The sequence below is a fragment of the Centroberyx gerrardi genome, chromosome 12, assembly GCF_048128805.1.
Source record: "Centroberyx gerrardi isolate f3 chromosome 12, fCenGer3.hap1.cur.20231027, whole genome shotgun sequence".
NCBI classification, from domain to species: Eukaryota; Metazoa; Chordata; class Actinopteri; order Beryciformes; family Berycidae; genus Centroberyx; species Centroberyx gerrardi.
Genome location: NC_136008.1, coordinates 12,771,859 through 12,794,965, shown reverse-complemented (window position 1 = coordinate 12,794,965; position 23,107 = coordinate 12,771,859). Strand labels below are relative to the sequence as shown.

Below are 23,107 nucleotides of genomic sequence, written 5' to 3'. Positions count from 1 at the left end.
GATCTCAGAGAGGAGGGAGCGGGATCTCCGTATGCCCTTTGAGTAGGCCTCCTCAGCCTCAGTGTAGGAGGGAAGGCCAGGGGCGCAGACATAGGGCCGCAATCTGGACCCTGCAGGATGGAGGTATTTTACTGAGTCTCTCTCTGGCTCTCCCTCCGGATCTGTGTCCATCCTTCCTGTGTCGACCTCTGTGAGAAAAAGATCCCTCTGGAATGATCCGTTGTCTTCCTCTGCTCCTGTCCTGTTGCTCTGTTTCTCCGTCCCCCATGTCTGTCCTGCTGAGCCCAGCTCTGTGACCAGTGACTGGGATCGACGCATGCCTCTGTTGGGCAGGAGGAAGTTCCCCCATCTCTCTCCATCTCTTTTCTCCTCCCTCTCTTCTTCCCACGTGGCCTTCCCTACCTCTGCCTTGGACTCACTAGACTCTGTCACACTGCATATCTCTGTCAGAAACAGATGCATGGGGGATTTCTTGGCAGCGGCCACACGTTCTGCCTGCAGTTCGGCGTCCTCCTTCCAAATGGCAGGCAGGATGGTGGCGAGGCGTGACTGAGTCCTCTTCATCCCCCTGGAGAAGAGCTCCGCTGTGGCTGGGTCTACATCCTCAGACAGGCTGGAGTGAGTGACAGTAGTGCCCCCACTGGGTTTCTCAGGGGACATGAAGGGGGAGTCATCCTCATCTGAGTAGGTGGGACTAGATGACGAGTGCCTTTCAATCTGTGGGGCTGTGGACTGGGAGCGTGGTAAGTTGCGGTAGACAGGGCGCAAGGGGTTTTCTCGCCGTACAGGAGAGTCAAAGTCTTTCACACGGGAATGGGAATTCTCCTTGGAGTTGTGCAACGACGCTGTGTGCCTCATACCTCCTTCTCTGTCGGAGTAGTCACAGGATAGTGGGTCTCTACTGGATCTCTGTGTCTGCGTCTTGCTGTATCGTGAGTAAGTGTCAGTTGTGTTGTAGCTGGGGTAGCCTCTCTGAGGTTTGCAGTGGGGAGGGAGAGGGGGAGGACACATTTGAGGTGGGGGGTAAATAGGGTGGCTGGATGGAGGCAGAGAGGGAGAGAGGGATGGGGATGGGGGCAGAGTCTGGCGGGACCGATGGAACCCCAGGTGATCAAAGGTGGAGGGAGGGCAGCTGCTCATATGATGAGGGTCTGTCTCCACTTTTCCACCGATGGTGTAGTGAGGCAGCCCTCTGTGATATCCCAGCGGAGGGGCAGGGAGGGGGCGCGAGTGAAGGTGGTTGGCCGATGACATGGACATGGAGCGCGGCTTGGGAGGGAGGACTGGGGCCTGCGAACACATGGATGACGCTTTATCCGCCTCGCCACTCCTCTTCCTGTCGTCTTCGTCATCGTCCCCTAGATCGACTACTGAGAAGTCAGTCACCCTGCTGGAGGTGTCCCTGAATTCTGCCACGCCTGTGTTGGGCACCTGGAGCTGAACCTCACTCGATCGGACGGTCTGGATGCCCCTCCCCCCACACACCTCAGAAGAAGAATACGGGATGCGCTCTTTCCCCAGCATTCCACTGCGAATCTCCACCAGCTCCATGTCTCCGGGGCAAATCGAGTCAGAACGGAAAGAGGATTGTGCTTTCCCTTTCAGAGTTGGCGACTTATCCTGCGGTGTGTGCTCCTCTAACCTGATGTAGTACTCGCTGGCGAGGGAAGGGCTGCGGGCGCTTATCACCGGGACCACAGTGGGAGTGTCCAAGGACTGTCTGTGGGAGTTGTTCATAGTCGGGATTGGCTGAGGAGGAGGAAGAGGTTTATAGCCCCGTCTTGCATGGGCCTTCTCCCAGAAATACTCAAAGTTCAAGCCTTTGCTGGTTTCAGTGACTGTCAGGATGTCGTCCAGTTCAGACGAGGACGGGGTGATACAGTTCCCCACAGGGTCCAGCAGGGGGTAAGAGTTGTCTCTGTCATCCCTGCCATACTCTCTCTCCCTCTGCCGCTCGTTGGCTGCAGCCTGGAAGGCAGGTGGACGGAGGGAGTCCCAGCGTCTTTCAAACGACTCCTCGCTCTCCCCTCTCCTTCCTCTGCCCTCCTCATACTCCTCGTCGTCTTCATCCTCTTCCCCAACACTCCCCCTCGCCATTCCTCGCTCAGCGGCCAAGAGGGAGGAGAGGAGGAGGAATACCTCAGCTACAGAAGGGCGTTGAGATGGAGGTAGCCAGCAGGACTGCATGATCTCATACCTGAGGAGAGGAAAAAGGAGAGAAAAACACAAAAACATGATTATAGCATTTTCCCTTGTCATTAACTTAATCACTATTAAGTCTGCAGAATGCACCTAGTGAATGAGTGTGTGATCACTGACCAGTAGTCTGCATGGGAGAGTTTGAGTCTGGGCTGGGCCAGGGTGATCTGTCTCTCCCTAATGACGAAGGTCAGCACCTCTTCGTCGCTCAGGTGTCTGTGGGGCTGAGAGCCAAACTCAAACAGCTCCCATATCACCACCCCCAAGGACCTGGAAGAGAGGGGGGAGGAATAGAAATGGTGAGAGACAAATCATCATAGGCTTCATCAATTAAGATCTCATTTCTTAGTTTATTGGTATGTAGGTTGTTTTTTTACAGCAACGTCTTGTTTATCTGAACCTCTGACTTCAAAGCAGACAAGTCTAAGGAGCAGGCATAATGAGTTGGGCTCAGGCTGAACCAATGCAGGCTCAGGTAAGCTTGAAATTTTGGGCCTGATTCAAGCTCTAATTTAAACTACAAAAAAAATGTGACTTTACAGAGCATTTAAGAGTATATGCACACAGCATACTCTTGGTATTCTTGGTCCACAATTTCAATACTTTTCAGTGTTTCAGAACATTTCATCCTCCCTAATGACTTCCATTGCTGAGGCATTAGGAGAAACGAGGTTCACCTTGTTCCCTGTTAAAAAATAAACAGCCTAGGGGCGTCCGGGGAACTCAGTGGTTTAAGGCACATACCACATAAACACGATGTCCTGAATCTGGCCTGGGACCTTTGTCGCACATCAACCCCCCTCTCTCTCCCATCTTGTCTCTGTATACTGTGACTGTCCAATAAAACAGACATGCCAAAAAATAATCTAAAAAAATAAACAGCCTAGACCAGCTAAAGCAGCATTTATAGTCAGAGCATGACCAGCATAAACTGCCCACCAACATAACCAACTTGGCTGGTCTAGGCTGTTTTGTTTTCAGCAGGGTTTTGTTTACACAGATGTGATCGTTTTAAAACATACCACACATTGCTGGTCTTGGTTTGGTCAGTAACGATGAGAGATCCTCTATACTCCTCCAGCAGTTCAGGAGCGATCCAGCGTAGAGGGATCCATAGCTTGTCAGGAGTTAGGTAATAGTCATCCTTCACAAAAACATACCAAGGATTATTCATATGGTAAATGTAGTGAAACATTATTTAGGACGAGAGTAAAATGACAAAAACACAGGCTTTGTGGTTCCTAAAATAAAACACATAGGTGAGAAAATCCTGTAGCCTACACATATAAAAAAGCCTACAGTTTAAATTGATGAAAGGTTATGTTTTCATTGTCAGAGGATCACAAGCATGTACACACACACACACACACACACACACACACACACGTACCTTATAATGGTTGTGCGAAAGGCCGTAGTCGCCTATTCTTACAGTGAGGTCTGAGGTCAGCAGGCAGTTTCTTAATGCCAGATCACTACAGAGAGGAGAACAAACCCGCTCCAAAAATGAGTCACATTGATCAGTGAAACACACTCTATCTAATTTGGTTAAGAGATACAGTCTTGATTGAAGACCTTTATCCTGATAACGGACATGAGGTTTGTCTTGACCGACCTGTGGATATAGTTGTTTTCGTGAAGATGCAGCAGGCCTGAGGTGATCTCAAAAGCCATTCGCTGAAGAGTCAACAGATCCCGGGTCAGCAGGTCGGGGGTCATCCCATCTGACTTGCGCTGGGCCCGCAGGTATCTCTTCAGGTCGCCCTAGTTACACATCACAACAACAATGTATTGAACTATATGCGGACTGAAACAGAGAATGAGTCAGCACCGGTACGGCCATATGTGTGTGTGCCAAGTATTTTTCATTTGTGCCCTTCACCTAAAACGGAATTAAAAACTGCAGGCAACACCTTGTAGGCAGTGAGTGCACAGAGAGGATATTTGCGACTTCTGCAATAACTATGTTCCTTTCTAGGTGTTTTCCATCACACACCCTCAAAAGCAGTAGGGGAATTGGTAATGAGCTGGCAGCCTTTGTATTAGTGATTTGTGCTCCAGGAAGGGCAAGGAAATAAAATGAGGCCTATATAAAAGGATGAAAAAATATCCCCCAAGAAAGGGCAATAGAGGACTTCATGAAACGGGGGAGTAGAAGCCTACGAGGACTCCGGTGTTGTTTGGCCTCCCTCTCTGTGTTGCTGTAATTGATCTGTTTGGGTCTTTGTTTTGCCTGGGAGAGTCCGATCATATGGTTTCCTCAATCAGTCACTGATTAAGCAAGCAGAGGAGACGAAAACAAACAGATCCTACAGATGCAAAGCAGATTTTAATGACGCTGGAAGATTCCTAATTCTATAATCATTTCCACAGCAAATAAACTGCAGAATGCGGCTCAAATCATCCGCCATCTGCCGTCTCAGATTTCTCCTTACCAGCTGACAGAACTCCATAACCAGGAGGAACGGGATACTCTCGCTGCATTGGCCTAAACACTGGAGGATGTTAGGATGTTGGAGGCTCCTGAAGGCATAAAGGGAAACCGGAGAGGGAGGGGAAAACAGTCAGAGAGAGAGAGAGAGACAGAGAGAGAGAGAGAGAGAGAGAGAGAGACAGAGAGACTTGATGAAGAGTGAGGCACTGCAGCAAAGCACAGGTAACGGTGAGCGATGGTTGGGAAAAATAAAAATGGAAATAGAGAGTACTGGTGTGTTGTGTGTTTGCTTGTAGTTGGGTGTGTGTGTGTGTGTGTGTGTGTGTGTGTGTTTGCAGTTGGGCGTGTGTGTGTGTGTTTGTGTCAGAGAGAAACTGGGATAGAAAAGGTGAGAAGAGGGAGAGATAATAGGACAAGGAGAAGGTTTGTGCCTCAGCAAGAACAGGAGAAAGAAGGTGTTGTGGATAAGAGACGCAAACAGCATGTGAATGTGTGTGTGTGTGTGTGTGTGTGTGTGAGAGAAAGAAAGAAAGGCTGGGTGTGTGTACGTGTGTGTGTGTGTGTGTGTGTGTGTGTGCGCGCGCGTGTGTGTGGATAGTGCAGGTTGTTGTGGGTTTTGCCCAAAAATAGGAATTAATGAGAAAAAGAACAGACAGCCTTGTCCTTGCATGACGCAGTGCCTCTGTGTAGAAGTATGCATGCTTAAGTGTTTGTGTGTATGTGTGTGTGTGTGTGTGCGTGTGTGTGCGTGTCTGTGTGTGTGTGTGTGTGTGTGTGTGTGAGAGAGGGACAGCCAAAGTGCTATTCTAATTCTAAGTCAAACATACTAAATAGGTCAGTCTAGTATTCATCGCCCAGATTAAGTTCCATTTACCTGCAGTGCCATTACTCATTTGACTCCCCAAACAAAATATTTACATGAAAAACAGCAACTTCCACTTAATGTGGCTAGTAAGCATATCAACTCTCCTGGCAGTAAACAGAAACAATCCAAACCGGACACAGTGTTTAAGGACCCAAAATGGCTACCCGTGTCTCGGCAGTTTCCTCCCACCTGTATGGCTCAGACTCAGCCAGGAACTTCCTCTGCTCCAGAGGGCTGGCACTGACACGCAGCTCCTTCACCACAGCCTGAGAGGAGCTGCAGTCACACAGCACCTCAGCCAGGATCACCTATAGGAGAGATGGACGGACAAGAGAAAAAAAAAAAAAAACATAAACAAAACAAAAAAAAACAGAGAGAGATGGAGAAATGGTGAGAAGGGCAGAGATGGACGAGTGCCAGGCAAAACAGAGAGAGGGAGATCAGCAATAAAAAGACTATTTTGTTAGGACTCATGGTTGGGAGCCAATATTACATATAACAGAACAACACGTGCTCTAAGAAAGACAAGTTAGGATGAGATTTAAGACACGCACATTCTAAATTTAAAAAAACAAAAACATTATGATACCTGAATGTGACAGAGAATCATCTTACCTTTCCAAACCAGCCATTTCCGATCTCCTGAAGGTAGTTGAGCGTGTGTCTTTTGAAGCACTGAGACTTGGAGTCTGTAAAGGAGAAGAGAGGAGGGTCAAACAGACTTTGACCTCGAATGTTCTTTCATGAAACATCTCACAACAAAACAGACGAGAAAGTAAGTAAAATCATCTTAAAAACTCACCGCCCCACACTCACAACAATAACAATATTTTCAGCGCTGGCAGCCCTAACAGGTACAAACAACATTTTAAATACAAACAGTCAGACTCCCTCTCCCACTGCAGCCCCCAAAGACTAAATGAGACGATTCATTTCTGAGACAAAAATCTTTGTACTCCACTCTAAGGCGAGCAGAGACCGTCTCTCTCATAATTGCCACAGGGTCCGCAGCACCCAAACCCCTCACCTTGTTCCTGCAAGTCAGCCAAATGGCCGACTTGGCTGCTCAAACAGAGCATCGGTGCAGCATTTTATCAGATCAAGGTTTCCACTCCACTGAAGTTCAGTAGGGAGTCCGGTCCTACTGGTCATATACTCGGTTTGATACCTTTAATGGACTCACATCAATGATACAGGCTACAAGCTTACTGCAGGATAACCAGCAGATGTATTGGCCTTTCCTCATGAGGACGCCAATGCTTTAACACACACAGCTGTACAAGAAAGCCATTTAGTTGGGTCTTACCTGCTGCGTCCTGCAGGGCAGGGCAGTTGGGCCGGTCTCTGACTGGCAGGGTGTAAACCTCGGGGAGGGAGGGGCACGACGAGAGGCTGTCCTCCTGGACGGGACTGGAGCCCCCGGAGCACTCCTCCCCGTCCGCATTGTCAAACTCCTGCTTGTCCCACCGCAGCACCCAAAGTTCAAGAAATATCACATTATCAGTATAAAATAAAAACAATAATAAACTATACTACACATGCATTTAGCAGTAAGCGTCAAGGGCAGACAGGAAGGAGAAAACAGCCATTCTGAACTAATGACTGTCTGCCAGCTAAACAACAACAACAACATCAGGTCAGAGCGGGGAGAGCTTAGTTAAGATTAGAATGACAGAAGATTATTGACCATTTCTACCTCATTAAGTTAGAATTATTGACTCATGCAGAGTTACGATTATCCAGGAGTCCCTTTACATACCAATCCTCATGGACAACCGCAGTTTACCCCACTATTCTCTGCGCTCCAGTCATGCTTACATATAAAACCATACAGTGACAGAAAAAAAAAAGCAAGAGAGGTGAATAAGTCTCTTACATGTTGAAGACTTACATTGAATCCCACTCCTCCTCTCTTGCAGCACAGGCAGGTGAGGAGCAGCAGAACAAAAGAGACGAGCCCCGAGCAAGAGATGAGAATGACGACGTAGGGTGGAGGAGAGAGGGATGCGGCCCTGGATTGAGAGACTGAGAGGAAGACGGAGGGGGTGGGGGGTGGGAGGAAGAAATACAAGGGAGGAAAGGGTTTAGTGCTGCTACTCGGGGTGCTTGTGCTTCTAAGGGGGACACACTGTTAGGTTTGAGTCAGTGAGAAGGAAAAGAGAAGACTTCATTGAATCACAAGAGTGAAGTCATGTTACACAGGTGTTTTGTTTAGAGGGAAACCATTGGAGCGTTTTCATAGCGGCGGGTTTGGAACACAGTGGAGAACCCCAATGGACAACTTGCATCAGGGATTTGGGGGGGAAAAAAAGCAGGAAAAGAAACCAAGTTCAGAGAAAACCATTGTCTGAATCGGTAAAAAGAAAAGAGAGAGCAATTTGAATCAAAGAATTAAAAGTTTGAAATTGGGAGAGTATACCATTCCAGTTAGGAAAAAGCATGGGGAGGGGGGAAGTATCAGAAATGGCATTCCACTTAGGAAACACAGTTGAGAAGCAGGGGAGGGGGGCTGGAGCTGTCATTTAGGTAAGAGGAGCGCTAATTGGGAAGGGTTGGAAATTGGAAAAGAATTACTCAAATCAGGAAGGTGGACTACTTAGGTGAGAGAGGGAGGGTTCGGGGCATTTGATATTTGTACCTCAACGTGGTCGATTGTGAGAAGCGAACCATCTGTAACAAAAAAAAGGGGCAGGGCAGGGTGGTTAAATACCCTTCACTTATTATCTATAGGTTGCATGTAAATCCTAAAGCCAAAAATCTATACAGCCAAATATTTTATCAGTTATGACAGATGACAAGAGATCAGAACAATGAAACCTTGAAACAGTCAGACCGTGTCCGACTCACATTGGTAGGCTACAACTGGACATCTCAGTTTGTTTTTGTGAATCTATACTCTGTCTGGAATATTAATATTGCAGTTATACCTAGCAATTAGCCTACTGACTTATCATTTTTAAGTATGCACTCAAAATAACATGATCCTCTGTGGCCCCACACAAATCCAAAATTACATTCATTCACCAGACTATTATATTGTAAACATTACATTCTTAAATTGCAAGGTAATGTTTTTAATCATTTATTGGGTCAATATGGGGATATAGGATCAACATGCCACTATAAATCTAAACAAAAGACTTTAAGTGATGTTTGTCCTGTAAGATCAAAGTGCAGGCCTAACTGTGATTAACACTTTGGCATTTGTTCCTCTTTCTCAGCAAAGCTTACAAAAAAGAAAGAAACCCCAAGAGAGAGAGAGTAGGATAGTCATTTCACACAAGCCTGGGCCAGGGGCCAAATGACCTCAACAAAGGTAAGTGAGGATGTGTTGAGCATATAAAGGCCACCTTCATATCCAAGCGAATGTATGGGCTATGTCTCTTGTTAAGAAATAAATATACTGAATTCTTACTTAACCTAATTCTAAATGAGAAAGATAAATATGTAATTGCTGATTATAGTTTGTAGCCTATTTGCGCCACATTCGGACTCATTTGACTGCATATATAGGAAAAAAAAACACAAAACACGGGCAAAATATGAAATTCTAATCACTTCTGGCTGTGCAGGTTGCTTAAACATACACCACCAACATAACTAGTGGCTGCAAGACTGATGCACAATTCCTGTGCAATGCTATTCTTTCATCTTTCCCTAGACAGATGTCCAGACAGACACTGCATATAAATAGGAACATAACAGGGCCTATTCCACCAGCCCCGGTGCCAACAGCTCTTATCAAAACAATACACCACAATACAATGACTGCACACATTACACAAACACAACACACTGCCAAATCATGGGGAAACAAGGCGAATTCAAATTCAGAAAAACGCCAATAGTGGCTAATAGGCTATAACTGAATAATCCCCCGTGCCAAATCGCAGGCTATTTATAAATATCTCGCACTGACCAGCGCTTTAGCCTGCTATTCATGTGTGCTGTTTTTAAATGCCATCGATGTGAGCTGAAAGGCCTGAAATCGAAACATCCCCCCAATATTTTCATCACCGCACGCAAATATTATAACCATCATCGCGCCAGCCTCGCAGCCGCCGCTGACTATTTTGATCAAGACAGTCACGTACTGCAATAATAATTCGCATTATTTGGCGTCTCACTCATGCTGGCTAATATTTCCCCATGTAGGCCTTTTCATAACCTAATAGACTGACTGTCTCCCCCCCCCCCCCCCCCCCTCTCTCGTCTCTCCCTCCCTCCCCTCCCCGCTTCCCCCTCTCCTCTCCTCTCCTCTCCTCTCCTTTCTCCAGCATCACTGAAATATTTTGCATCCCCGCCGACACCGCTCACCTTCCCTCTGCGGGGCTCCGAGGGCTCTCTCCGGGTTGAAGTACGACATCATCCCCGCCAGCACTATCATCACCCAGCAGTGTCGTCGCATCGTCGCGGCGTCCAAAGCACCAGCATCCGAGCGATGCTGTCGGTCCTCTCCCGTCCCCCCGCCACAGTCTGTACCGTCTCCGGGCTCACACCGTCTCCCCCTCTCTCCTAATAAAGAGCGTCTCCTTCTTCTTGTTGTGCTCTCCTTCCCCTCCTCCTCCGTTTGATCCCCCCCTCCTCTAATCCGCAATTAAACACGGTGTGTGAGATTCTCTATTGTGCATCCCGTCCAACCAAAACCAGTCCGGAGCTCGCTGTAAATACATTTGTGCAGTCTCTCTCTCTCTCTCTCTCTCTCTTTCTGTCTCTAAAGCCGCGGTGAAAACAAACACGGGTCAACCATCCGCTATTTCTCCTGGGTTTTTTTTTTTTTGCCCTCCTCTATCTCACTGTGTGTTGGAGGCTTGTCTGTGTTTTTCTCCTCCAGCCTACGTCAGACACACACAGCGCGCATTGTCATGGTCCAGCTTGTCATCATATGTTCTCCAACGAAAAATCACTATAATAATCCTATAATAATATTCCCATAGGGAGTCATAGTGTGTACGTGGTGCTCAGTAGGGAGTTATATATTGACTCTACTTTATTGGATTTTTAATCTCCTATAGTATCACTATAATATTCCTTATAGTTTTATACTTTTTTTTTTATATACTTTTATACTCTTAAAAAAATGTATAGGGTTACTTTCGTTTTTTCGTAAGGGTTTCACATGCGTTTTACATCGCACACTGTATTGTTGTTGATACAAAACAATGACTTCATACAAAACAAACCAAAAATGAACAATGAATTTTCTCCAAATCATATCACCGATTTTTTTATTTAGACCACTGGCAATTAAGAATTTGATGAAAAGAATATTAATTGAATTATGACCACATGCAATTAAGCATAAGTCTTTTGTTTCACAAATAATAAAATAAAAAACACAAAAATAGTAATAACAAACTTTCTCAATCGCTCCTTTTCTTATTGCCAAGTTTTACATGTGCTCTAAAGTTTACCTCTACTAAAAGGTTACTGCTTAATCGATTTTCTATTACTATACCATCTAAACTCTTGAGTTTTCACAACAGTTAGAAAAGTCATGCTAACAATGTGGCATTGAGTGTTTTCTGTGACAGCAACCATCTGCCCTGCTGAAGTGTCCTTGAGCAAAACACTGAATCCCTTCCAGCTCCAGGTGCAGGTAGCTGGAGCTGAGCCTGACCTTTGACCTCCCTGTGGAAGAGGCCAAGCAAAAACAGAGGAGTATCACAAAAAAATAAATAAAAATAATCACTACTAGGTTTCCCAGGAGGAACCGTAGCCTCCAAACCTCCTCGTCATGTTCAAATATCAACTGTCGGACAATAAACTCACATGACATATGACTCATAGTTCAGATTACAGATTTACAAGCACAGTGGGCTATGAACCAGTTTCCATGTTACCTTCTTCCCTGTGTGCATAACACTTGCTTTCACTTGTAAACAAAGTGGTCACAATATTTGTCCATTCTCTATTTTCTTGTGTCACATACACTACTACATTTCTCAGGAGTTGAGAGTTCAGAAACTACTGACGAAGACAAAAAGCCTCATGACTTTAAAATTTCATCTCTCCAGCTGTCTCGGTCCCTCCTTTGACGCTTTCGGGCAAGTTCTGGGAAGTAAGCGCTGTTGTAGGGCCGGTCCCTCTCCTCCGTCTCCCTCCCCGGCTCCTTGTCCTTCCCTTTGCCGTTCTTCTGGTCCAGCAGCGCCTGGGCTCTCCGCCTCTCCTCAGCCTCCCGCTGTAGACGCTCGGCACGTAACCTTTCTATAGAGCTACAAAAGACAGAATAGACAGCTTTGGTATATCTCTCCGTGAGGATATTCACCGCCATATCATCACATTTTCATCAAATCATCACACTCATGTCCACAATGCCTCATTTATCAGTCAGGAATGTGATCAAGAAAGCACAAAATGGCAGGTAGTAATGTTAGAAAAGCATCAGGACTGAAAATCTACAATTGATGCCAATAGAAAACCTGAAACCCTGAGAAGGAAGAAAGAAAACAACAAAAAACAAACAGAAAAATCATGCATAACAAACCTAAATATGCTGAATTACTGGTTTGGAACATATTTAATAAATGACAGGTCCATGCCAGATGTTTTAAAGATTCATTGTTGTCTGCTGTCTGAAAGGTTTTTCACTCTATGCATGAAAAGTGCTTTCTGTACAAGTGAGTTACCAATTTAGTAAATATTATATTGCTTGATAAGTCATGCCCAGGCAAGGGGAATGGACATCTTGAAACAGTTTCCTCACCTCTCTCCACTGCTCCTCTTTTCCCCTCTATCTCTTCTTTCCTTTTTCTTGCTCTTGTGTTCCTTTCTGTCCTTTACAGCCAGCGCTTTCTTCATATCTTTCAAGGGGTCCAAGCTGTCCTTCAGTCTGCGATCTCTCTTCTCTCTCTCCTCTTCACTTAGTCCCTTTCTCTTCCCCTGGTCTCTCTCTTTTTCTTTTTCTTTGTCTTTTTCTTTCTTCTCTTCTTGCTCTTTGCCAGTTTTCATGTACCACGGCGTCACCTCGGACCCCGGCTGCGGCCCGAGGGACACCAGTAAGCCGATGGCGCGCTCCTGCTTCTCCTGGAAAAACAAGGAAAGCAAAGAGTAATTAGAGTTCGCTGTTTAATGGATTGGGTCGCCTCCACATTTTGGTGTGCCGTTCTCAGTCAGAACAGACGACGGCGGTGCCAAACAACTGCATAAATCCACTGAATATGAATGGGGGCAAACTCAAATCACTTTTCATTTTGCCATCATTAGCATCATTTAATTTGCCAAATCTAACTAAGGCTACTACACTCATCATTTTGACATTTTCTGAGATCTGATTCTCAAGATTGCCTTTTAAGAGATCAAAGCTTTGTCCAGTCCAGCCAAACAGCAGTTATGTGTTTTCAGTGGCTGTATTTATTTATTTTTCTGTTGGTATTACTCTCCCTTTCTATATATTTACACTGCTTGTATGCTGCACATTATGGCTGGACTGCATCCAGACTATGTATAATTCTGATCACAACCCAAGACTGACCACTTCCATTTGTTTTAAAGATCTGATATACCAATGTGAGCAAAATCTGACTTTTCATCCAGATCTGTTACATAATGCATCTTGGCATGGTTGAATGATAAAATTGTAACAAGTCTAACTGTAGCCCAAGTGTCCAGATGGCGTGGGATAACACACACACACCATTTACTCATAATGTCATTGGTCTGAATCTGGATCACAGCCTCTGTTGTACAGTATGTCAACCTCTCTCTCTCTCTCTTGCTCTCTCTCTCTTTCTCTCTCTCTCTCCCACCTTTCCTGTCACTCTCCATTGTATACTAACTAATAATCATTAAAAGCCTAGGTAACCAAACCTGGAAAACATTTTTTTTTTGTGGACATGAACCCAAAGGTGGTTGAGAGTGACACAAGTGATAGCACCATCACCTTTTCATCTTTCTTTTCTTTGAGATACTCCTCGTTCCCTTTCTTCTCAGAAGACTCCTCCAGGGGAAACAGATTGAGGTGTTCCAGCACCCCGCTCCCTCCGCTCCCTCCACTCCTCTCGTCATCCTCATCCCTGCTTCCTCCTGTCTGCTGGAGAGCAGCTCGGGCCTTCGTCCTCAGATACTCTGTGCGGGCCTGTGGTGAGAGGAAGAGTTGTACTTCCAAGTTGAACATTATAAAGGCATTTCATAATGCATTATATCACAAGTATGCATACCTGAGCCCTGAAACAAATCTCTTTCTGTCCTGTTGTAGAGCCTAAACCGTATAGATTATCATATATTGTCTTATTGTTTGCTGTATAGCAAAAGTATACTACACAAATACACAGAAAAACTAAAAGTCCCTACAGGCATATTAAAGTGAAACCATAAGGGATAAAAAGATGACATAAAGGATGATAAGGTGATTTTTGAACATGACTTATAGAAAACAGGCCTATACAGAAACTCACGAGCGAGTGTTACTCATCACTGTTAACGGGCATTACGTGCTACATCAGCATCATCATCACAGAAGTAACGTGACTCTGGTCACTGCTCACCTCTTGCTCTGCGCGCTCCACACGGCGTTTGGCCTCGCGCTCCTCTTCTGCTGCTTGGGCCTCGTCCCTCCGCACGCGCTCGATGTTATCTTTGTTGCGCACGTGCCAGCTCTTCTTGGGAAGGATGTTCATTTTTGCTTACGGACTGTTGACGGTAGTTAGCCGGTTTGTTGAGTGGGCTAGCAGAAGTGCGGAATGGCCAGTAGGGAGCATAAAAAAACAAAATAATGTCTATTTTTTCTTAATAGTGTGACATTTGTAGTAAGCCAGAGGAAGGGAGGAAATTACTTGAACCGGTACGTTTCAAAACAATCAGATAGAAAGAAAAACAACACAGAAAAGCTACGGGTTTGGTGCTCTTAACATCAAATAACGTTACCTGCCATTTATGCAAGTAGGAGTTCTGCCTTAACGTTCACAACAGAGCAGCGAAAGCAGAAGTTGAACTGGCTTCTTCGCCATAAACTCAATTTCAATTTTAACTGCAAATATGCTTACTTGCTGGGTGATTTGTTGTTCTTGCTGGTGACTCCAGTTGCCCACAGGAAGACCCAACCCGGAAGTAAACATTAGACTGTGTTGCAACGACACTAGTTTGACACTAGAGGGCGCAAGAGAGCCTTTCATTTTATTTGTATTATGTAAAAAGTACTGTATTATGTAAAAAAAAAAAAAAAAAAAAAGTAGTGTATTGCAATGTATTTTCATGGACACAAAATTTAAAAATTTAAAAATAAAAAAAGGTTAGCGCATTCACAAATATATATACACACATCTAGCATACAGGTAGATTAACAATGATCAGGTCTTTATTTCCCTTTTACATACGTATGTTCTTAGATAAAAAAATCAAGAAAAGAAATCCATCTCTTGGTTTAGCAGATGTGAACCGGAGACAGAACCAGAACATTCCTTAAATATATGAAACTTATATAATTGTAAATAAGGTGCATACAGTCCTTTCAGATGCCTCACACAGTCTTTTTTATGTTTAAGGTAAAAATGGAGTTGGGAGAAACTCAACATGGTGCGTTTTTAATGTTCTGAAGCTGGAACCTGAAGTTGCCGACTCAGCTCCTCAATCTGTTTGACCAAGAACTGCTTGTCACGCCCCTCCTGTCAGCCAAAGACCCAAAACTGCATTAGTAAAACTGCATGTACCTCAGTACTTTTATAGTAGATCATATAATTAAATGCCTACAACTTACCAGTTTAAGCTGAGCTCTTAGCAGAGCAACACTTTTCCCATAGACAGAGGCCAAGGCTATGAAATAACACATCACCACACTGTGGGGGAGAGAGGAGCTGTGGTTATGCATCATAAACTATAAAATGGGAGGTGAAGGACCATGTAATATGCAGGTGCAATATAAGCTGTATTCTATTCTATTGATTTCTATACATAACAGGGTAAGGATCCTACAGAAGGCGCACTGTCACTCACCAAGCTAAAATAAACAGAGGAATGGAGAATGCCTGGGAGCCGATAAAGAAGAGGAACTCCTGTGTAGTTTGAGAGAGGTTGTAGAAAGAGGTCGGAACAATTTCCCATATGGTAGAGAAGGAACGGAATGGCCCACAGCTCATCGAGGGACGGATCCTGGGTGGGATGAGGGAAACAGACTTCAAAACCATAACATAACATAACATAACATAACATAACCCCAGTGAGAATTAAACCCCTGCCAATCTTGGTGCAATGCTCTACGTATTGAGCTGCAGAACCACAACAACTGGAGATAAAACCCTCAGCTACCACTATCATTACTATTTCACCCCAATTATTAGCTTTTTCCAATACTATACTACAAAGCACGTCTGTTGTGACTGTTACAGGTGAGGAGGCGGCAATCGACACTCACTCAGCCACACTATAGATCATGACAACCATGGACAGGCCCCAGCCGAACAGAAGCACCACCAGGAAGAAGAAGGTGGAGGTGGTGGAGCGAAACGTCTTCAGTGCGGGACGACAGTTATTGAACAGCGTGATCTGGAGAGGAAAGAAGAAGAAGAAGATGAGGAACAGGGTTAGGGCAAAAAATAAAAAAAAGGGTCTGGAATGGAATGGGTGCCATGTGATGTCGGAACTGTTTGGATGAGTTATGACTATACTCTATATTTTTGTCTGAGCATTGTGTGCAGCGTGAGATATCTCTTCTTCTACCTTCTTGCAGTAGAAGATGATGACAAACTTGATGGTGTTGATGACCGGCAGCAGAGGGCAAAACAGAGCCCCGGTCCAAACCACGGTCTGACCGTACACCAGTCCGAGCACGTTGGGGGGAACGAGGAACTCCTGGCGACCGACCCACTGAGCCAGCTTACTGGACCAGTTGTCCACCACCATCCTGCCGCACACACACACACACACACACACACACACACACACATACACAAGCACAGCTGGATCACAGGGCTGTCTCAGTGTCAACATGTTCCAACTGATTTATCTTTGTATAAATATGTTTCTGTACACAATTTCCAACTGATTTAGTACCGACTCATTTGTTTGATGGTGAGTCAACAATAAGAAACTGGGTAACCCTTTAAATTACAGGCCATTAATTACACAGTAATGACCGGAAATAACTAATATACAAGTAATATTGATGTAATAACTAGTTATAGCATTAGACTGACTGGCAAAAAAAGTGCTTTTGCTGGTAATCGTGTTAGATAAGTGGCACTTTTTTACACACTTTTGAAAATTTGAAAGGTGCTGGAGGCGAAGGATAAACTAGTTCAAAATGGAAGAAACGCACTGTCTGCATTGATTTATCTTCCACAGAGGGGAAGGACATTCATTTCAGAAAGTGACAATAATACAACAATAATACTGACAATAATACTTTATATATTTTAGAAAAGACATGCCAGTACTGACTATGTACAATATTCACATAGATATACAAACGTACTCCATACCAACTCTACACAAATAACAACAGAAAACAACAGAAACCCCAGAACGGTCCTAGCCTGGTAAAAAGCACCTTTTTTACTTGCATATTACTCAGTAATTACCAGTCATTCTAATGCTATAAGTAGTTATTTTTTACAAATCATTTTGTACCTGCGTGGGAACTCCACCAGGACGAGCACAGCGATGGTGATGAGGAGGTCAAACAGCGTTAGCTTGTACATCTCCTGTCCCACACGAGTCTCCCAGCACTGCATGAAGACCGACACACACAGTTGGTCACACGCCGGTTAAAGTCTTATTCGGTTAAAGTCAAGTGACTTATGGCATTTACATGCTGAGCACGGTACACACAAACTATACTTATACTGTGTGTCATAAATTATCTTAATCTGAGAACACAATTGACATTTTACCTTACTCTTTTGTGTCAGCAAATGAGACCGTCACCTGATCCTATCAATACCTGTATCCTGATTTAGTCAATATCTGGCTGTACAAACCTAGAAATGTAAATGTTTACCTTTGTCATTCATGACTTTGTTAGATAGTCAACATTAATCAGAATCACAATATATTCAAGGCCGATTCACTGCAGATTCTCTTTCCTCTTTGGTGATCCACATGTGTGCCTGGTTAATTGCTGCTGTTTGTCTCTCTGCCTGAGTCTTGACTAAGACCTGTAGTTCCTAGTCCTGGGTTGAATTCTGCCCGAGGCCTTCAGGGTCTGATCCAGCTCCATACCTTAGAGCTTAGTGTCTGTCTCTACAGTGCTTAGACCCAAAACTAAAGTTACAAATGGAATTCTTTGTGTGTGCACAAAACCGAATCTTTTGTCATCTCCTAGCTGCAAAATTGCATTACATTTTTCATCTCAAGCATTCTCTCTGTAGCTTGTTTTATTCCTATGAGCGGATGTTATTAAACTCATCAAGTAGCTCTGAGAAACCCTCCATCCTGTTTGAGTGTCCTCTCCTAAAAATAAAGCTCAGTGCAGCTGAAGGGGAAGTGAAAAAAAGAGGCCACTTTAAATAATTTAGATGCACTCATGGACCGCCAAGTAGTGTAGTTACCGGATAATCCTTATAGTTGTATTGGCACAATTCACATTTTCCAGCATTGTTGTCATCAGTACAGGTGATCTGACTCCACAGGGTGAAGAGGAGAACACCCAGACTGACCAGGCGCAGGAACACTGACCTGGAGATGAGACAGACATGAGGAAACATTACCAAAACATTTCTTATTCTAAGATTTGGTTTAAGTTTAGGTGATTAAACACAGATTGGGGATTTTTCATTTTCTCCATAAATTACAGAAGATCTTGACTGTGGAATAGTTACATTCACACTGCCAATGAAAGTAGCCTACATTGCCCCTACAACAACAGATACGTTTTCTTTCCCTGCTTTCTTTCTCTTTCTTTGAACACACACACACACACACACACACACACACACACACTCACACACACACACACACACACACACACACACACACACACACACACACACACACCACACACTTCCACTCACTACCAGTCTCACTTCCTCTATCATTTCATTTTCCACACTGGGGCTGTTTCAACTGATTTTATTTCCTTTACTGTCAATGATGCAGGTTGTTGTCATTTTCCTCCTTGTTGAAGTTGTTGTTATCTAGTTTCTGTTATTTAGTTAAGTTTAGTTTAACTGTAGTTGAGTTAAGTTTTTCTCACTTTAGTTAAGTTTTCCCATTTAGTTCAGTTTTCCCACTTTCAGTGGGGTTTTTTTAAATCTCAGCAGCACAATTTCGATTTTTTTTCTCAATTCTCTCAGCATTTTATAATTTAAACTTGCAAATGAACTAAATGCAAATGCACTCACATATACACACACTCACAGAAACACACACAAACACTGACACAAACCGTAACAGTGCCACTATGATGGTGGTGCTGGGGGCGTATCTCTCCAGCAAGGCGATCTGGTCACACAGCAGAGGCACCACAAAGTTTCCAGCGGTGATGACAATGGAAGGCAGGTACTCAAAAATCAAACCCAGGATCCCTTCCTCCCCGCTCCGATTCTGTTTGGCAGAGACAAGAGACAAAAGGTCAACCAGACAAGACCCGGGACTTGACCGAGGACAGATCGACATCATTATTCTACATCGTCACCCACCTGGCTGAAGACGGTGGCCTCGAAGATGCCGTAGAAGGCCGCTATAATGAGCCCAAAGGCGACCACAGACATAAGAATGCGGAGCGAGTAGAGAACTATTTTTTGACTCAAGGTCAGAGAGGCTGCCTTTTTCTTTATCATCTCCTCCTCCAGGTCCACCTGACAGGGAGAGAGAGACAGATAGAGAGAGGGGAGGTGGAGTAGAAGGGGTCAACTCAACACATGTCACTTCTAGGGAAAGTATAAAACTGCCACACGTCTATCACGCGTCTCTTTTTCCCCGTCGCCCTCCATCCTGCTAACTGGGACAGATCCCCTCTGACCTGCAGCCGGTAGTGGATGTTTTTCTGCTTCAGTTTAGTAGCTTGATCTCCCAGGCAACCGTAGTCCCAGCCGGTGAACACTATCTTGCTGTAGCTGCCCACGGCGCTGCCTCCCGTTGCCACGGCAACACGGGCTGCAGTCCCCATGCTTGTGTGAGCAACCAGTCGGGGGAAGAGAATACAGATGCAAGTGAGCCGGCTGAAACCCTCAAGTTCAGTTGTGGTTTTTAAATGTCATGCGGTTAATTTCACTTATTGACCAGGACCTTCGCTGAGACACGTTAGAGCCAAACACACGTGTGCACACACACACACACACACAACAAAACACACACGCACACCAGTCCTTAATCATTGATACTGTGTGTTCTTCTGGGACTCACCGTATAATGATACAGAAGAGACAGAAGGCAAAGTAGAAGACAGCAGTGAAGAGGTAGGCCAGGGTGATGTTGTAGAAGTTTCTGTTTTCTATTGAGCTGTTGTAGTAGCCATAAAACAGGTAGGAATACTCCATGAAGCCCTGAACACAGGGGAGAGGACGCTGGCTGAGCATGTCTGATGTGCAGATGTACTATGGGATGTGGTTTTCATTTACTTTAATCAGGAGAGGATGTAGTAAGAGTATGTGGAAGAGTTCAGAGACACATTAAACATGAGGTCAAATGGGTTAAATTAAATAGGGAAGAATCAAAATGTAGGTTTTCACAGGAATAACATCAATGTCTTTTTGCCTATATGTTCTGTAAGTCCCATATCTTCATTACAGTTTCTTACCGTTCCAGAAAGTAAGTCAAGGAAGTAATTATAGAACACCACCAGGCCTTGAGGATTAGGGTCATAAAACATACATTCCTCTGGACCTGGAAAACAGCACAGGGAGAGCTTTACAATCCATACACACAGTCCGGTCTTACCGGTTAATGCATTTGTTTAGCTGTCATTCCTCCTCTCTGAACTTGAAGGTCATGTTGTTGTCCTTAGATTTTCTGAACTTTATTCAAACAGTAAGAATAACATAGAGGGCGACAGAGAGGGGGAAGTGAAGTCTCGTAAAATACACATAATTGCAAAGGCAGGTGGTCTTGACCCCTGTACTATCATCTAGATAAAGTCAGTTTCATTTCAAAATGAAAAAAGAGTTTCAAAATGAAATATTCACCATTTTAAAAAAGTGACACCTTCTTTTACAAAATGGCTGGTGGCAAAAATGATGGTGCTAATTATGGTACATTTTAGAGGATAGTAGGTAAGGATAGTAGGTGAAGCCCTTGGTTATAAGTGATAAAACTAAAGCATTGTATCTTTGTAATTCATATATTCACATATTGAATGAGATGAGTTTCGGGTAAACACTTTTTTTTTTTTAAATGGATAGCGTTTTGGGATGAAATTCTGCAAATGGACCGCTGAGCATTTCTTCAGTTCATATCTGAGGGGAATACCACAGCCGGCACCTCTCTCTTTTTTCACATATTCCTACCAACACCCCGTCCTTTGAGGCACGACTGTTGCTAGGATACTGTTGCATGGAATTGTGAGAAGGCACCCTGTTTATATTAAGAAGAATTGCGTTGAACTGTCAGAAGGCATCACCGTGCGTCAGCAGTTACCCATCAAATTCAAGAACCTTGAAAATATATCTCTGCCCTGAAGTGAAAATGCTTTAAATTCCCTGTTGCAAAGTAATCTGCATGAATCATTACCAGTGCTGTTGACCGGGCTGCTCCCAACAGATCTGAACACAATGTTGGGGATGAGGACGAATCCAGCAATCAGTAAGAAGGAAACGAAATTGAGCACCACCAAGAATCGCAGGAACAAGAAGTAGGACAGGACACCTCCGCCAAAGTTCCCTGTTGAGGCAGAGGGCCGAGGTCTCATTCAACAGGCACAACTGGATTCAAACCAACTGAATAATCACAAGGCTTGTGCCAAATATATTCAAATTAGATATATAGTTATGTATGTTCGGTAGTATAAATTCTCTATTAGCAGGATTAATATTATAAACAGGGGACTGTTGATAATGTAAAACATGGGGTGTTAGATGTAATACGTATGCATGACACTATGAGCATAATTCTTGCTAACTAAGCCCCTTACTAGCCACCTGAGATACCCAGCTGAAGGCCCACCTCCTATCTTTTGCAAGGACTTCCTCCAGAGTGCAAAAAAGGCCAGAAACCCTCTGGCATTGTCTCTGAACCTGCGCAGGGATTTGGACTTGCTCCTGTTCCAACTGGAAACCACAGGCACTTGCATTTTCTGCACCTGCCTGTAAAGGAAAAGAGTTTTTAAAAACAGCATTTCTGCTGTATTAGAATGTCACCATACAACTGTCACCACCTCTTCTTGCTGAAAGATATGATGTACTTTGCTAAATTGGAAAAAAAACCAAAACATGTTGCATGGGAAGAAGGATTTGTTCTGCAATTCCTGGGAAGCCTTTATACAGTAAAATACCTTATGGGGCCATTTCCTATGGTAGATTTACCAGCACTTTAAGGTATCTCCTTTATTCAGTATACTTATCATTATCAATGTGTTTTTGTTGATGCTAGAAAAATGTTGGATTCTTTTCTTGCTAGTAAAAAATTGAAGAAAATTCTAAATTCTGAATTCTAAAAAGCAGCGATAAAAAAAAAACACCTAAGGCACTCTGTCTTAAGTGAAAAAGGATAAAAAGCTTTTATTACATGGGCTGCAAGACAATTAAAAATGACCAACATGTGTCGACCTAATGGTCTTTGTCAGGCTTATACCATCCCAATATGTTTTTGTTTTTTTCTCTGTCATCCTGGTTGTGTTGGTGGCAGTATTTGACATGTTATGTATATGGTGAACTCGCTCATGGACTTTTTTATTTAGTTGGTTATAATTTTGTGTTTCTTTTATTTTTTCCCTCCCCTCTGTTAAGTTATGTTTGGATGTTGTGTGAGTGATGTTACATTTCTGTGTCACCTTAACATTCTCTGTACTACACTTTGTATTACTTTCAATATTGACTCAAAAATGAATAGAAATACATTACAAAAACAAAGAATTGACCCTGACATAAAGAGAAAACAGCTCATGATTTGTTTTCATACCACACAGCTCTTTTCAGGGACATGGGCAAAGGGAGGCTCCTGAGGTCCTGGGCTGGTCCAGACTCTCCCACTTCATCCTCCTCTGAGCTCCAGTTGAACTGAGGGGAATTCTGATTGGAGGCTGCAGACGGAACCCTTCGTAACCGCAGTGACTGCTGGTCACCAGGGTAACCGTTCCCCTCGACTGGGAGAACGGACAGAAAATCAGCAAAGGAATCAAGACAATTCAGTATGATCATGGTTAAGAGAATACTGATTCATTCATTATCAATAGGAAAAATACATTAGATGTTATATGAATTGATTAAATAGAAGAATACATATGTAGGCTATATATAAATGTGAGGTGAGAGGTGAGAAAACAGACACACCTTCAGCAGCCATACAGCTTACCTGTCATAACTGAGCCTTGACTCTGGTGCTCACTGGCCATTTCCCTCACCCAGTAGAATTCAGCCAGTCTTTTAAGAAAGTCCCCTGTAACCACATCTAATACTTTGCCACCTCCAAATCCAGAAAAAAAAGGTGAGCCAGCTTAGCCAGCGTAATGAGGAAATGGAGCCTATCCAGGAATCTGTCTCTCTCGTTGCCCTGTCTCTCTCACGGACTTTACTCCCTATGTA

General features: G+C 44.0%; 2 protein-coding genes across 3 annotated transcripts; both read right to left on the bottom strand.

Annotated features, from left to right (window-relative positions):
- Positions 1–10,738: 10,738 nt before the first annotated feature.
- On the bottom strand, positions 10,739–14,535 carry leng1 (leukocyte receptor cluster (LRC) member 1). Of its 2 annotated transcripts, XM_071912772.2 has the most exons (5): positions 14,483–14,535; positions 13,985–14,163; positions 13,381–13,575; positions 12,205–12,524; positions 10,739–11,713 (listed from the first exon to the last, which is right to left on the bottom strand). In XM_071912772.2, the coding sequence occupies exons 2-5, from the start codon at positions 14,114–14,116 to the stop codon at positions 11,488–11,490; spliced, it is 873 nt and encodes a 290-aa protein (XP_071768873.1). In that variant the 5' UTR covers positions 14,117–14,163; positions 14,483–14,535; the 3' UTR covers positions 10,739–11,487. The 2 variants fall into 2 exon arrangements, with proteins under 2 accessions (XP_071768873.1, XP_071768874.1); XM_071912773.2 differs by lacking the exon at positions 14,483–14,535 and having other exon boundaries at positions 13,985–14,213.
- Positions 14,536–14,794: 259 nt separating this feature from the next.
- tmc4 (transmembrane channel-like 4) lies at positions 14,795–23,031 on the bottom strand. Its single transcript, XM_071912752.2, has 16 exons — positions 22,878–23,031; positions 22,485–22,668; positions 21,531–21,670; positions 21,099–21,248; positions 20,170–20,255; positions 19,776–19,915; positions 19,393–19,540; positions 19,070–19,228; positions 18,817–18,974; positions 17,981–18,107; positions 17,061–17,158; positions 16,152–16,335; positions 15,847–15,977; positions 15,429–15,584; positions 15,193–15,271; positions 14,795–15,100 (listed from the first exon to the last, which is right to left on the bottom strand). Exons 1-16 carry the CDS (start codon positions 22,915–22,917, stop codon positions 15,020–15,022), a joined length of 2,061 nt encoding a protein of 686 aa, XP_071768853.2. The 5' UTR covers positions 22,918–23,031; the 3' UTR covers positions 14,795–15,019.
- Between the last annotated feature and the right edge of the window lie 76 nt (positions 23,032–23,107).